This window comes from Poecilia mexicana, unplaced genomic scaffold (genome assembly GCF_051168715.1).
Source record: "Poecilia mexicana isolate PSO_F unplaced genomic scaffold, ASM5116871v1 scaffold_15, whole genome shotgun sequence".
In the NCBI taxonomy this organism is placed as follows: domain Eukaryota; kingdom Metazoa; phylum Chordata; class Actinopteri; order Cyprinodontiformes; family Poeciliidae; genus Poecilia; species Poecilia mexicana.
Window position 1 is genome coordinate 19157670 of NW_028263384.1, and position 16016 is coordinate 19173685.

Consider the following 16016-nt stretch of genomic DNA (forward strand, 5'->3'; position numbering starts at 1 on the left):
CAAGCCACTTCAAAAAATTATTTTTATTGGCAGCTAATGCCGACCGAACGTGTTCCGCACGTCGAAAATTTGTCAAACGCCTCAAGTTGGATATTTGTGCACTTTGAAGTCAGACGAGCATCAAAAAAGCTCTAGACGCATGTTGGGAGGAGCGTCTTGGCTCTCGCGTTCTTTTCCTCTCCGGGTCTCTTTGAACAATGGCGGATAAAATTGAGAAATTGGCTTGGCTTTATTTACTGAAAGCGAGAGGATGCAGTTTGCTGACCTGCACTGGTGCCTACATCTTCTGCCAGGACACCAACTACAGGCCACTACGTCACATAGCAGAATCTCTCTGTTTGGTTGACGTCCGCGTGACAATTTCAACAAATATGCAAAGTTACATAGCGTAGCTTTGAAGTTATTCAGATCAATCCCTATGGTGGACAACTCAGTTACAAAATTTCTCACTCTTTGTTTATTAACTTTAGTATTGAGTTGTAGCCATTTCTAGTAAATCTATTGCTGCATCAGATTTAAATTCTGGTTTTCACCACAGTATTAGGATATACTTTCCAACACTGCTAATATATAGTTAAATGTAGACAAGTGTCAATGAAGGCAGTACTCACTTAATTGCAGTTGTATGTGCTGCTTGTGTGCTTGAGTGTGTAAATAACTTAATCCATTAGCAGCTAAATAAGTGGTGTAACAGTTCAGTGTGTTGTTCTTTGGAGACCAAAGAACAACACATTTCATGTCCTCTTTCTCAGTCAGTTAGTTGCTTTATCAGTAGCGGGCCATTTAGCTTATCCTCTATAACAAGGCACCTCATGCGCCTATGCATCATTATTATTATTATCAAACAGAAGAAATAAAAAAGGCAGTTTTCTTTTTTTTTTTTGTTCCAGACAGGTAAGCATTCAAACTTTAAAAAACAAAATAAAATAAAAATGTTGTAAAACAATAAACAGGAAACCAACAACAGAGTACAACTTTTTAATGTAATAATAAACCTCAGGAGCAATCAATAAAACTTGCTCTGATAAAACAAAGTCAGAGTTAAGATAGTAAAATATCAAAGGATATTTGAGAGGCATCTTGATTTAATGTTGAAATTGGACTTTAAATGCATTTTAATTCTCACTGTTCAGTTGTGAACAGGAGTGTCAGTCAGCTAATCAGTGTTAGCTATATTTACAATACAATTGACCATTCTGTTAATTACTCATTTAAGCAGGTGTACATGTTTATAGCAATCTAATTGATAATTAATTGTGCACCTACATACTTGAATATTAAAGTTTGTTTTTATTCTCTGAGCTGCATCTTCTTTAAACACCTACAGTTTTCTTTTAAAAGCCACTAAAAACAGCTTTTGTAGTGGCTGTCATAACACCAAGGAGACAGCTGTGACACTAGTTAAATAAACAACACAGAGATCTGTGAGTGAATAACAGGTGAGACTGATCAGCAGACAACTTGTCAAATGATCCTTGGAGATGTGGCAGAGGAGGAAAGTGTGAACTGAACTCACAACCATCAAATCCATCAGATTTGATACTAGCTATTTAAAAAAAAATCCTTGACTGTTATGACTATATCATCTATAAATAACTGAAAAATGCTTTAAAAGTGTATCTTAAATTAACAAGGAATTTAAAGAATCTAAGAAATGATCACCCACCTGTTATTCCAGCAGGACAGTCGCAACTAAATGAGTTGAGCTCATCAATGCATGACCCCCCATTTTCGCAAGGGCGACTCAGACATTCATTCACTTCAATCTCACAGTTATTTCCTAAAAAAAATGTTTGAGAGCAGAATATGTTGATTCCTTCTTAAAACAGAAAAAAAGCCACATCACTACATAAGGAATGACTTCAAGATAGCGCTCACTTACCAATAAATCCAGGTGCGCAGAAGCAATTATAGCCATTCAGAGAGTCTTTACAAATGCTGAGGAGTCCACATGGATCCAGTTCACAATCATCAATGTTTATCTCACAAAACTGGCCTGTTAAACCTGTAGAGAACAGGCTGTTAGCTCATTCTAGATAAAACATGCTGTTTTATCTAGTATACTGTTATATGACTGCTGCAACCACTGCTACTAACATATGATTGATTGATGACTCTATATCAGATGTGTGGCAAATAAATTAAATGGTACATTTAATCTAACATTTCTGAAAAGATTGAGGAAGATGCATACGCTTAGTTAAACTTGCCCTCTTCTTCTGCATAGTCAAGCAAGTGAAGTAATCATTTAGGTACATTATTCCGAGCAAAACTCTCATATATTATACATGTGCACATGCAGACATACAAATATAACATAATACAACATGATGATGTGATCGAAATATCACAGCGTTGCGCATTATGTGTCGTTGATATGGCCTGTGATGTAACACAGGCCAGGCCTTCATAATAATTTATGTCATCAACAATAAAGTTTTTTTTTTTTTTTTTTTCACTTTTTTTCTTTTAGTATTACCACTACTAGGTAAAAAAAAGATACATTTGCATTGATAAATTAGGTTTAACAGTAATTTTGTCATTATAATATGAACCTAAAATGTACGGCTTTGCCTGTACATTCCCTAACAGTAGACTCTTACTTTGATGAAAATCCAACACATTCCAACACACAGACATCCTGTGCATTATCAGTGCTTTGAAGTCAACTCACATCCTGATGAGCTAAGCCCCGACTTACACAATGCATAAAGGCTACTGCGGGTTGTTGCTTAAGGCCAAAGAGATTAAACTCCTACAGAGAAGAAAGCTGAACAAGTGAAAGCATCAGCTGGAAGTGTGCCTGCTATGTACATGACTCAGTCAAGGGAAAGCCTCTGCTTCAGCTGAAGGGCGAACCCACCTGGTAAACAATCGCACTTGAAACCTCTTGACAGATCCACACATACTGAACCGTGTTGACAAAGGCCGTCAACACAGTGGTTTATAGGTGTCTCGCAGTGTGTTCCCGTGTTGCCATGATGGCACACACATCTATAAGTACTTTTCAGCTCTTCACAGAGAATGGTCCCTTCAGGGTCACATGGATTTGACACACACTGGTTCACCGACGACGAGCAGTCTCCGCCACTGTAGCCTGAAAGAGGCAGGATCAAAGAAGAGAGTGATGTGCTGTGAGCGGTTTCCTTATGCCTACCTACACATGGCAGGATTCACATATTTTGATTTCACATGATGCTCCAGTTGCCTGTGATTTTTATGGTTGCTGATTTTTACTGTTTAAGCAGACTGGGAAGAAATTGGTAAAAAAAAAAAAAAAAGAAAACCCGCACTGGCAGTGGCTTCAAATAAGCTGTGATTATGTTCAGAGGTTAATGTGTTTGTCATTGATTTCACAGCAATAAACAACATTAATATGTTTTCATTACAGACAGAACTCACAAAGGAGACCGCATTAAGCATGAAAAGGTCCAGGTAAACACAATAGCCTAACATGGTGTAATCTATATTCACCACACCACTATATCAAAGGCTTAGCCCACATATTAAATCCAATAGGAATTTAGATAAATTCACATAACTCAATTTATAAAAAAAAAAAAATCCTTACCTAAAGGGCAAATGCATTGTACTTCCTCAGTGTAAGAAAGGAAACAAGTTCCTCCATTTCTACAGAGGTGTGGGTCAGTTGTGCATGCAGACAAAGATATGGAGCAATTCTTACCTGAAAGATTTGAATGACATGCATAAGACAAATAAATGGCAATGGCTCTGAAAAAGTTTTTCACATCTCTTTTAAATGGAATTCACAACAAATGTTGACTCAAAGCTCTTTGCAAAAAAAAAAAAAAAAAATCGCTTCAATTCAATACGACATATGTTCCAAACAAACAAACCTCGTTATCAAACAGCACAGTAAACTCAGTTAATCATTCAAAATAGTTTATACAGTTTCTGTCTAAGCAAAACCTGCAGATTCCATTGAGCTGTTGGCTTGTAGTACTCGCTTTCTGATGCAATGAGAAAGCGAATAAGTAATACTTTATTTGAAGAGTTCTTTTTGCTGTTATTTGGTCATGGTTTATGTTTTAGATCTTGAAATAAATTATAGTGTCAGACAAAAATAACTGGAATGAATATATTAATCTGCTTTCAAGTAAAAAATATTTTTATTTCATTTAAGGAAATAGGAATGACCTTTGGTCAAAATTAATCACAATTTTGTCATTTGGTTCATTTACATTTTTTTTTTGGCTCTAGTGTCCTAGAGCCAAAAAATAATTTGGGAGTGATCAGACAGGAAAGAAGTGGGTAATGAGAAAGCGGAAAGACATGCGGCAAAGGTCATCAGGCCGGGACTCGAACCTGCGACGGCCACGTCAGGGACTAAGGCCTCCATACGTGGGTTGTGCTCTACCCCTGTACTACCACAGGACACTGGTTTATTTACTTTTAAGTACGTAAGATTTGTTTAATGTTAAAATAGTTTCCTTTTGTGTATTGTTTTCAGCATAATAACTCACTCTGAAGCCATACCTTTACTCCTATTTTTGTTACATGTCATGCAATACATCTTTTAAATAAATAACATTATAAGATGTTCAAAACTGTGTAAGAAGTCTATAAAGGATGGGTCAATCAGGCTATGATCTAACCAACCCTAGTCAGGTCACAGCAAAACACCAAACCCAAGGTAAAAAAAAAATGTCGATCTAGGATTCGCTTTTGAGATACAATTAGAATTTTTGTTAAGGTGGATGACGATGTTGTTTTCTCTGATATATTTGTTTGTTTTTAAGTTGAATTGTACAGGATTGCAAGAGATGTGTCCAATTAATGATGGGCACAGTTTCAAAATGATTTATGATGGACATTTTTTTTTCCATCACAAGTAAACCACTGCGGTTTATTGCATGTGTGGTATGGGATCCTATAAGGGTGATGTTGCTATTGAGTGTAGCTGATATGTGTCTGTGTAAGCAACACCACACGGTATATATAATACATGAGACAAATGATAACAAAAATGAACTTGACAGGTGCACTGTATACAATATATCTTTAAACATAGTGGAATACTTGGAGTACATGTTACGGAATCAGTTTCACCTCACTTTTACTTTGAGACTTTGATCTTTGGTTTTTCAGGAGATGAAACAGTTATAACACCATTCTCAGTCAGGTGCACTCATTTGGGAAATAGTGAGTGAGCTCTTGGATGTGACAAAGGGACAGGTTGATGGTTATCAGCACTCAGGAGCTATCAATCTATGCTCTGTGTTTTAAGAACTGCCAGGAGAAATGATAAAGATAACTCACCACCAAAACCTGAAGGACAGATACACTCATAGTCTGCAACCAAGTCAATACACGTGGAATTATTGGCACAGTATCCGTGGACACATTCATCATGGTTGATTTCACAGTTGAAACCCCCAAAGCCTGAGAAAAAGAAAAATAGCGTCGGAGTTGGAGCGTGAATGTCAGTAAACACCAGACTTGAAAAGATACTAATTGGTATCAAAAGTGATGAAATCTGACATGACTTGTCAATGAAAGCTCATCACACGTTTGCAAATACATACTGATGAGTGGAAAGAAAAAAGAAATGCAATTTCTCCCCACTTTCTGCCTTAACTTTAGTTTTTTTTTTTTTTTTTCTAATGAATTTTAATTTGCACCTTGGGTGTCTTTTTTTTTTTCCACAATAAAAGGTTAAAGCAATGAAGTAAAAGCGAGGGCTGAAATTTGTGTCGTTTTTGCCATTCTGTCTCTCATAAACATATTCCACTGCATGGTCACGCTACAAAATGACTATCATTAGCACTGTCACACACCGGAGTTACAGGAGAGCCATGACTAATGCTTAGCTATCAGCACCATCGGTGCAGGTCAAATCCTCATCATTTCTCAAACTGACCATGGAACCAATTTCCATCTCCCTCCAAGTCATAAAATTTGACAATTATTCTGACTTCATTAAAAATGCATAACAGACTTCACCTGCAATCAAGGTTTAGTCAGAGATATGTTTCACTGGCAAGGTGTCGACTCGACAAAGAAATTATTAGAAAACTACCTGGGATTTATTTCTCGTTAAAACTAAACAGTACTACATCAAATAATATGCAAGTGAAATTTCTCTTAGGGGATCGGATTATTTTGAATAATAGAACATTAAGAGTTTTTGGAGACTTCTTTAAGCATCTTTTGTTTTCAAGTTTCAATTATATAAACTTCTGTGTATCATTACAGTTTATATTAAACACGTTCAAATATCGTACTAAGCAACACACAGTCTGCTGTACAAGATTCTATTTTTTATTTAATTTTTTTTTGTAAATTTCCTGGAACTTACCTTCCAAGCACAAACACTGATACTGGTCAAGGTCATCCACACAAATTCCTCCATTCTGACACGGTTTTGATTCACATTTGTTGAGATTTACTTCACAAAATACACCTCCATACCCTGCAGTACACATTAAAGAAGAGGGGAGAATTTCTTTATTTCTGATCTTTTCGCCTGGTTTCATTCCTCAGCCAATTAGGATCAGCATGACTTTGTTTTCACAAACAAAAGCTGGCTTTCAATGCTTGTATTGATTCAAAGAGCTTGCTGAGAACAGGCAGACTCAGCTCACTGGATCATTTAATCATGTTTAATAAGAGCCCATCATTGCCCTCCTGATTTATTACATGAAACAGGCCAAATGCCTTCTTCAAAATCAAACTCAATCTATACGCAGACAGTACTACATCAAATAACATGCATCAGCACACACGTAGGCAGACGCACACAAACATTTGTTCACACACACACACGCACACACACACACACACACGCACACACACACACACACACACACACACACACGCACACACACACACACACACACAAACACACACACAAAAGGAAAGAAACATTCCTGTGTTTAAGTCATTTTACTGCAAGCAGAAAACAACCTGCATGTGGGTTGACCTTAAATTAACCCACAGAAGCATTTGAATGTACAGTGGGTACAATACGAATGTTTCACATAGTCAGCCAAGGTAAAACAGAATATGAGCTGCTCGAGATGCTTTGCACAATTAGATATGTGATAGGAAAAAAAAATGTATAAAAGGCACATTCGCAGCATCTGCTTGGCTGCAGAATAAGCAGTTTCCTGCAAAAATAACAGTGACAAAATACAGAAACAGAAGCCAAACAAAAACAACTGCTGCACAGCAGAAACCTGCATGATGGCAAAAAAAAAAAAAAAACAACAACAAAAAAAAAACCTTATCTTATGCCAGAAAGAGCGTTTGATGAAACAAATAATGGAGCTCAAGTAATTTTATGGCACAAAAAACATCTTACACTGCAAAGCTGCTCCTTACAAACCATGCACAAGAAAACAATGCCTCAGTCAAAAAGTCTTAATTCAAAACCCACTTAAAATATGGAAATTAATCTCTATGAGTGGTATAGCAGCTAAACATCCAGACCCAGCAATGATCCTCACTTCTTCTTTAATGATGAATATCTCATTTAAATATAAGCTAGGATTAAATATTGTTTATGGTTTAGATCACATGTGTCAAACTCGTGGCCCGCGGGCCACATGTGGCCCGCCATGTCATTTTATGTGGCCCCGCAGCATTTTATAGGCCGACATTGACTTACAATAGGTTTTGAGCACGAATTGACTACAAACTACATCTCCCACAATGCATTCCGATTGTTACCAGCTAACATTACGGCTTCTCGCCACTAGAGAGCAGCAGAGTCACCTCAAGCTGCTTATTGATTTTCCCAACGAATAAAACTGAGACATCAACAAGCTAACATCAAAACGTCCAAGAAAAGAAAAATCGATTTACAAGTAAGACTGTGAATAAAGATGTGTGTGAGTTGGTGTCAGGGCGGCAGGTCGCGCTAGACGTTATCTTGACCGACAACATAAAAAAAAATCGGTCCTGTACTATTTTATCTGTGAAATTACAATCATATTAACATCAACTATTTAGTCGCATTTTATGCGGTTTAGTTAATATTCACCATGAATCCAGACTCCATCACAAATTAAGCAGATAAATGTATCTACGTTTTTCTCGTAGTGACAAAAACCACCCCAATAACTTTTAATAAATTAAATTAAGCAACTTCACTTAAATTAGACCCCAGCGTTCAGACCCACTGGGGTCTGAACACACTTCCTCCTGGTTCCCATCTGCAGAAAAATCTGTGCTAATTCATCATTTTAAAGTGTTGATTTTATTTTTGAACCATTTTTTTAATTGTAAAGTGTTGATGTTATTATTGAAACCTTATTTATTTTGAAGAGTTGATTTTATTTTTGAACCCTTATTTATTTTGAAGTGTTGATTGTCTGAAAGAACTTACACATGAATTGCCCCATATGGGGTTTGAACCAATGACCTCAGTATTACCAACACGGTGCTCTAACCTGCTGAGCTAACTCACCTACCTTACAAACTGTTGAGTTTCCATGGATTTAAGAAGAACTTACATGATCTTACCAATGGAGATTTGATAAAAGTGTTTATATTCCAATGTTTTTCAAAACAACATATATAATATTTTCCAGAGATTTGGAATTTTGAAGTGCTGATATTTTTGAACCATTTTTAATTTTCAAGTGATTGTATTTCAGAGATATTTTTTTATTTAATGTCTTAATTTTATTTTTGAACCATTTTTTTAATTGTAAAGTGTTGATGTTATTATTGAAACCTTATTTATTTTGAAGAGTTGATTTTATTTTTGAACCCTTATTTATTTTGAAGTGTTGATTGTCTGAAAGAACTTACACATGAATTGCCCCATATGGGGTTTGAACCAATGACCTCAGTATTACCAACATGGTGCTCTAACCTGCTGAGCTAACTCACCTACCTTACAAACTGTTGAGTTTCCATGGATTTAAGAAGAACTTACATGACCTTACCAATGGAGATTTGATAAAAGTGTTTATATTCCAATGTTTTTCAAAACAACATATATAATATTTTATTTTCCAGAGATTTGGAATTTTGAAGTGCTGATATTTTTGAACCATTTTTAATTTTCAAGTGATTGTATTTCAGAGATATTTTTTTATTTAATGTCTTAATTTTATTTTTGAACCATTTTTTTAATTGTAAAGTGTTGATGTTATTATTGAAACCTTATTTATTTTAAAGTGTTGATTTTATTTTTGAACCATTTTTTATTGCAAAGTGTTGATTTCATTTTTGAACCATTTTTTTATTGTAAAGTGTTGATTTTATTTTTGAACCATTTTTTTATTTTAAATGTTGATTTTATTTTTGAACCATTTTTTTATTTTAAAGTGTTGATTTTATTTTTGAACCATTTTTTATTTTAAAGTGTTGATTTTATTTTTGAACCATTTTTTTTTTTATTGTAAAGTGTTGATGTTATTATTGAAACCTTATTTATTTTGAAGTGTTGATTTTATTTTTGAACCCTTATTTATTTTGAAGTGTTGATTGTCTGAAAGAACTTATACATGAATTTCCCCATATGGGGTTTGAACCGATGACCTCAGTATTACCAACACGGTGCTCTAACCTGCTGAGCTAACTCACCTACCTTACAAACTGTTGAGTTTCCATGGATTTAAGAAGAACTTACATGATCTTACCACAATGAAGATTTGATAAAAGTGTTTATATTCCAATGTTTTTCAAAACAACATACATAATATAATAATTCTCTGTAGAACCATTTGTCTCTGCTAATGACATCTTTAATACATTTCTTTGATCCCAGGCTTAGTTTATGGACTGTAATGTGAAATTGGGCACAATTATGAGTCTGACAGTTTGTTCACCAAGTTACTGTACTCTCTGAGAGGATATGGGGTATAAGTATTTGACATTGTTCCATGCCCATCGTTGACATTAGTCTCTAACAAAATGTGGATTATCTACCAGGAACACTCCAAAGAGCATGAGTTTCTGTAGTGTAGTGGTTAGCACGTTGGCTTTACACGCAAAAGGTTTCTGGTTCGAAACCAGACAGAAACAGATTTTGCATGTTCTATTCATCACAGGTGTTTACTAAAGGTCAACAAGGGTTCTGTGGTGTCATGGTCTGTACTCGGAATCCAGGCATCTGAGTGCAAGCCTCGGTTGAAATTTTCATGCGTTGCATCTCACATCAACTTTGGAACCTCAAACTGAAACAAAGCAAAGAAGTTCAGTTCCTGTAGTGTAGTGGTTATCATGTTTGCTTTACACGCAAAAGGTCTCTGGTTCAAAACCAGACAGAAATGGTTTTTGTTGGTTATGCATCTCTTGGGGTGCAGTGAGACAACAAGAGGTTTCCTCTTTTGTGATTTGCCAATTGACTTCAATGTCGGCTTCTTTGAAATCGAAGCTACTTTACTTCAATTACCAATTGGCAGTTCTATGGCGTAATGCACGTGTCAAACTCAAGGCCCGCCGGCCACATGTGGCCCCCCAGCATTTTATAGGCCAATGATTGACTTAAAATAGGTTTTGAGCACGAATTGACTATAAACTACATTTCAACCAAAGGTTTGTAATGCGCTTCCTAACCAGACGCTCCAAAGCGTCCGGTCCATAACTCAACACGCTGTCAGCTCCCGGTCAGAAAGACGCATTTAGTTCAGAGACCATGAGATGATATTCAGAAAGGATTTTTTAAATTAATAGATTTCAGTTGCCTCTGAGACTAAATCTTTGCGTAAAGTCTTTAATGTCTGCCCATGTGACTTGTTTTTATTATTTGTTTGCTTACCTTTAAACACTGATTTAAATATTGTAATTTTTAAACTGAGCAGTAATTTTACATCCATCCTTGGAAACTTAAATGTAATATTTAAAACTTCAATACATAAAATCAGTTATTTAACAATATGAGGTGGTGTTTAATTTATTTTTAACATTGTATTTTTATACATTTATTCTAGAGGTGCCCAAGTCTAGTTTTCCAGAGCTACCATCTGCAACTTTAGATGGATTCCTTCTCCAACACACCTGAACCATTGACTCATTATAAGCCTCTACAGAACTGAATGAGGGAAGTCAACCTTTTGTCTGGGGTGTTTTAGCAGGGATGCACTCCTGATTTGTACCGTCAATGTGGCCCATTGAGGGGGGCCAATATGCTGAAGTGGCCCTCGGGGAAATTGAGTTTGACACCCCTGGTTTAGATAATGGGTGAAAAATTACAACTCTGAAAATGTAGTGATATGTATGTAAAATATAGTCATTCCCCTAAACCCTTGTCACATTACAAACACAAACTCCATGTTTTTTTTATTTAGATTTGACAGACCAAAATAAACCAATGCATAACTAAAAAGTAGAATGAAAGTATATGATTTCAATTATCGTTAAGAATACAAATGTGAGAAGAATAAATGAGTAATCAAAACCCAAGTCAATAATTCAGAAGTCACATTTGACTGGAATTGCAGCTGCATTTCTTTCAGAGACATTTTTGCATCTTCTAAGGAAAGTGGTACAAGTTGAGTCAGATTGGAAAAAAATAGTCTGTATCAAATTGTGCTACAATTGAAGTCTCAACTGAATTTAGTTCTGGGATTTTACTGGACCACTCTAACACCTAAATATGTTTTGCTCTCAACTCTTAAAGGGTCAATATTTAAGGCTGTTGCCCTGACGTAAGGTGAATATCTGTTGCAATCTCAAGTCTTTTGAAGAATTGAAGAGGTTTTCCTTCAGGATTGGCCTGAAAAGTGGTCCATCCATTTTTACATTAACTTTAACTACTTTTCTCTTTATCTTCTGAATAAAAGTATTCCCAAAGCATGATGCTGCCATCACCAATGTTTCATGGTGAGTATCGTGTCACCTGAGAAATGCATTTATTGTACTTAATGAAAAAAATTAAAAAATCATATCTTTTGTTCCTTCCACTTCACCATTATGCATTCTACCAGGTCTAAATATTTTTATAAAGTATATAGAATAAAAATGAAACTTAGGACCAGCTAGCTGCAATTTAGACAGACAAGGATTAAAGTTGATAATCTGGATGCCAAGGCTGCTGACAAGAGACATCTAAACAAGACAGCAATTGAAAGTTTACCCTTGAGAAGTGATCTGGGAAATGCAGCATAGTGGAGGTTGCTTTCATTTACATAAGAAATCACTCACAATCCTTCATTCTGACATATGCCAAGCATAAATGCAACAGGAGTAATGATGTTACAGTTATTGATTGCATTACATGAACTTCTATGCAATAGCCATCCGTTTGAGAAGAGAGGCTCTAGCTGTTCCAGAGTGAATTATGCTTGGCGTGGTAGGAAAAATGTTTTTAGTTCCAGCAGGCTGACAGCATCCAGAAATGAGCGGCATGATTCCCGGTGCATGTTGACGTAGTTCAACATGAAGGGCTCCTTTTATTATGAAGCCTAGACTCTCTGCAAAGCTTCATTCAAGTCTAACCCACTCACTTCTGAGTAATTTCTTTCGGCAACTGATGAGACTCATCCTCTCTGAAAGAAATTAAAACCCTCCTGACCGAATGTAACTGCACATACAGATAATTATGATATTTTGTGAATCAGCAAAGAGTTTTTTGTTTGTTTTTATTTCTACAAAGAGTGAATTATAGAATCTTGTCAAAAGAATGAAAAACTGTTCCCAAATTAATACTCTCTGAAGCTACCGCTTGTCCTTTAGATCACCTTATCTTTTCAGTACAGTCAAGTCATCTTTGTCAAGCCTTCAGAGATCAGAAATACACACACTCAACACACAACTCTACAACACACTCTCCCTCTCACTATTCACCCCTGTTAAAGGTCTCACTCACCTTTTTCACATGTGCAAGAGACATTCTGCCCATCCCGGCTCTCGGTGCATATTAATGTGTGTTCGCTGCATAGTCCAAATGAGCAAAGGTCAATATCCACAGAGCAATCTTTTCCTTTAAACCCTGGAAGCATAGATATAGATAATTCATGTTAAGACATCAGAATCAAGCCCAGGTAAAGAGAATTAATAAACATAAAAAAACATATAAACCAGCAGCTCATCTTCATAGTTGTATGGCTTTATATATTCTCAGCAGATTAATAGTATCGATTCCTTCCTTTTACAATCCACCTGCTATGCAGTATGGTAATTGAGTAAAATCACTGACAACAGCTCACCATATCAAACTGATCTACATCAAATTTATCTAGCATACAGGCTGCACGTCTGTATGTCACCAACTGATCCCAACGTCAATATCTAGAGTTATAAATAAAGCACAGAGACAGAATGATTGATCATTAATCTAACTTAAATAGACTACTTTGGTTTGTTTTACGTATTTGAATCTAAAATCGCAGTATGGAATCTTTACACAGACAGTACTACATCAATGTATATTGTGTTTTTATTCAAGCGAGTAAATGATCTGCAATTTTAAATAGTGATTATACATTGGGTGCTATTATTATTGAATTGAATTTTAACATGTAGTTTGTTCATGTTTTTGTTTTAGCTTTAAAAGATCAAATTGTTTTAATTGTAGCATTAAAGACAAATCAACATTGGATAAAATTGATATGAGCAGTTTCCAAAAGCAAAGATCCTAATTCAGACAAAAAAAACAAAAACAAAAAAAAATCTGATTGATGAGCTCTAACTAAAATGAATGATTCTAACAGCTAAAGTCAACATAAATCTATACAAATCAGATGGAAGAAAACCTCATGAAGTACGTATGTGTAATGTTGGGTTCCCTAGCTGTCAAGAGACTTCATATGACTTCTTACATCCAGGACTTGAACAGCTCTAGTGTCAAGAAAAGGAAAAGGGCAGCTAACATCTCTGCAGACCCCACACATCTTGGACACACACTGTTTAGACCTTTACCTTCTCGGGGTGGTGCTACAGAGTGCAATTAGCAAAAATCAGCTGTCACTGTCTCGCTGATAAACACAATGAACACTTTACAGACAGAATAGTCAGCTACTCTGCTGTGTAACAAAATAAGAATATTTGCAATGCCACAACAATCTTTTTTTTATTATTTCTTTATGTATAAAAGTGGCTGGAAATATGTACAATACATATTGTTCCCTTATTCTCATTTTACTTCCTCTAAAGTTTGTGCATTATTACTTTTGCTTGCATGCTGTGAGTGCTTGAAAACTGGAGTCCATTTAGAAAGAAAACTGTTGCAATAAGTTATGGGTACATTTACCCTTAAGTTAGCTTAGTATTCACATTGGAACCCAAGTCCAGATGAGCTTACTTTACATCATCACATCTATCTAGATGTTTGATGACCTTCCAGTTACCCTTTTCCCATTAGATTATGTGTTGCCTTGACTAGTTAATGGACAGCTATTGCCTCCAACAGGGTGTTTCAGAAGTGTTTAATAACCAATTGTGCATGCAATTCACTTTGAGGTTAATGTTGCATGAAGGAATGTCACTTTTACAGTGTCGCCATCTCCAAATGGGACCTCCCTTCTCTATCAGACAGCTGCTAGTGGTTTAGTGCAACAGAGAAGGAGGTTCGAAATAAGAATTGCCCTTTTGACTTTTTCAGCAAATTCAGATTGCTGCCAGCTATTAAGTTTGATTAATTTAAATGGTTTAAAGGCCTGGTGTTATTTTGAAAGCTGGATTCAGGTCAGAGTACTGATACTGCCAGACAAGCTTGTTTTTGAGACCATATCCTACTAAAATATACTCATTGTTGATCATTTTATTTCTTACCTAAAGCATATTAACAAATTTGGCTGATACAACTACATACCGCCTTGTTAGCTAACTTGTTAAAGTAGCTAATTGTGTTAACTAAAATAATTAGTTCACACAAACAGAAAAAAAACATGCTGCAGTGAGTCATTGCATTTAGCCATCTAGACAATCTGGTGAAATTCAAAGCAAGCGATAGACAGGGGAAGAAATGGAGTTTAACTAACTTTGAACATGGAAGGTGCTTAGTGTCACCTGGGCTGGGTGTTAAGTTTTAAAAAAATATCCTGATCCTTTTTCAAGTTTACAGGGAATGGTCTAACAGAGAGAAAAAAAATCTACAGTTTTAAGAACAACAGCACCTCATTGATGTGAGATGCCAGAAGAAAATGGTCAGAATGATTTCAAATTATAGTAAGAAAACAGCAGCTTCAATTAACCACCGTTTACAACCACGGTATGTAGAATATCATCTCTGAATGTGCAAGATCTTTATTATATGACTTGTGCTTTTGTCAAAAATAATGTCCACCAACTACTAACAAACAAGACTCCCAATTAATACACTGGTGGAAGAAGAATTTACATTTTTGACACTAAAGTACATATTAAGAAATTGAGATGGACAATCCTTGTTGAACTCATGTGGAAAATGTGTTGGTGTCTGATAAAGTTGCAAAGGAAATGATTAAAAGAGAAAAAAATAATTAGTGAAAAAAAAGAGATGAAAATACATAAATAGCTAAAAAACGAAAAAAAAGTTGTTTTTTTCTGTCCGTCTCCCTCTGTGTATGTTTTGCAGGGAGAAGCGTGTAAACCTGGCAGAGCATTTATCTAATTGGATTTCTGAAAAGGACAAAGGAGATCAAAAACACCTGTTTATAAATCTGTCACTGAAATTAAAACAGTAATGGGAGCTTTGCTCACACATCAGTGTTCTGTTTCTGCCAAAATCTAATTTAAACAAGAGGCAGAAAATACTGAAAGTAGATTATTTACTGGGGTCCTGAGATGCATTTTACGTTTTCTAAAAACTAAAAAAGAAAGAAAAAAAAAATCTGTGTAGCAGGAGCTGCATACTGTAAGAACATTATTTATCGATAATCAAAAAAAGACAGAAAAAAAAACAAAATATAAACTTAGTCTAGTTAATAATACAATATACAAAAAAAAAATAAATAAATAACAGATAAAATAATAAAAAAAAATCTTCAAAATCTTGAAACTAATTATCACATCACAGAATAAACAGGGGTTCTCAGATCATTGTTTCTGAATTCTGAGTGTGGCTGTTTGCAACTTACTGTGACCAATCACATATACAGCAGGAAATGGACGGGCCATTG

General features: G+C 35.5%; 1 protein-coding gene across 1 annotated transcript in view; it reads right to left on the bottom strand.

The window, feature by feature from the left end:
• eys (EGF-like photoreceptor maintenance factor) overlaps nucleotides 1-16016 on the bottom strand; it is a 183479-nt gene that overhangs the window by 134294 nt on the left and 33169 nt on the right. The window contains exons 12-18 of the mRNA XM_088012971.1: nucleotides 12785-12907; nucleotides 6320-6433; nucleotides 5281-5403; nucleotides 3572-3685; nucleotides 2864-3097; nucleotides 1883-2005; nucleotides 1667-1780 (exon numbers count right to left, since the gene is read on the bottom strand). Of these exons, the coding sequence (XP_087869097.1) occupies nucleotides 1667-1780; nucleotides 1883-2005; nucleotides 2864-3097; nucleotides 3572-3685; nucleotides 5281-5403; nucleotides 6320-6433; nucleotides 12785-12907 (945 nt within the window). The remainder of the gene's footprint in view (nucleotides 1-1666; nucleotides 1781-1882; nucleotides 2006-2863; nucleotides 3098-3571; nucleotides 3686-5280; nucleotides 5404-6319; nucleotides 6434-12784; nucleotides 12908-16016) is intronic.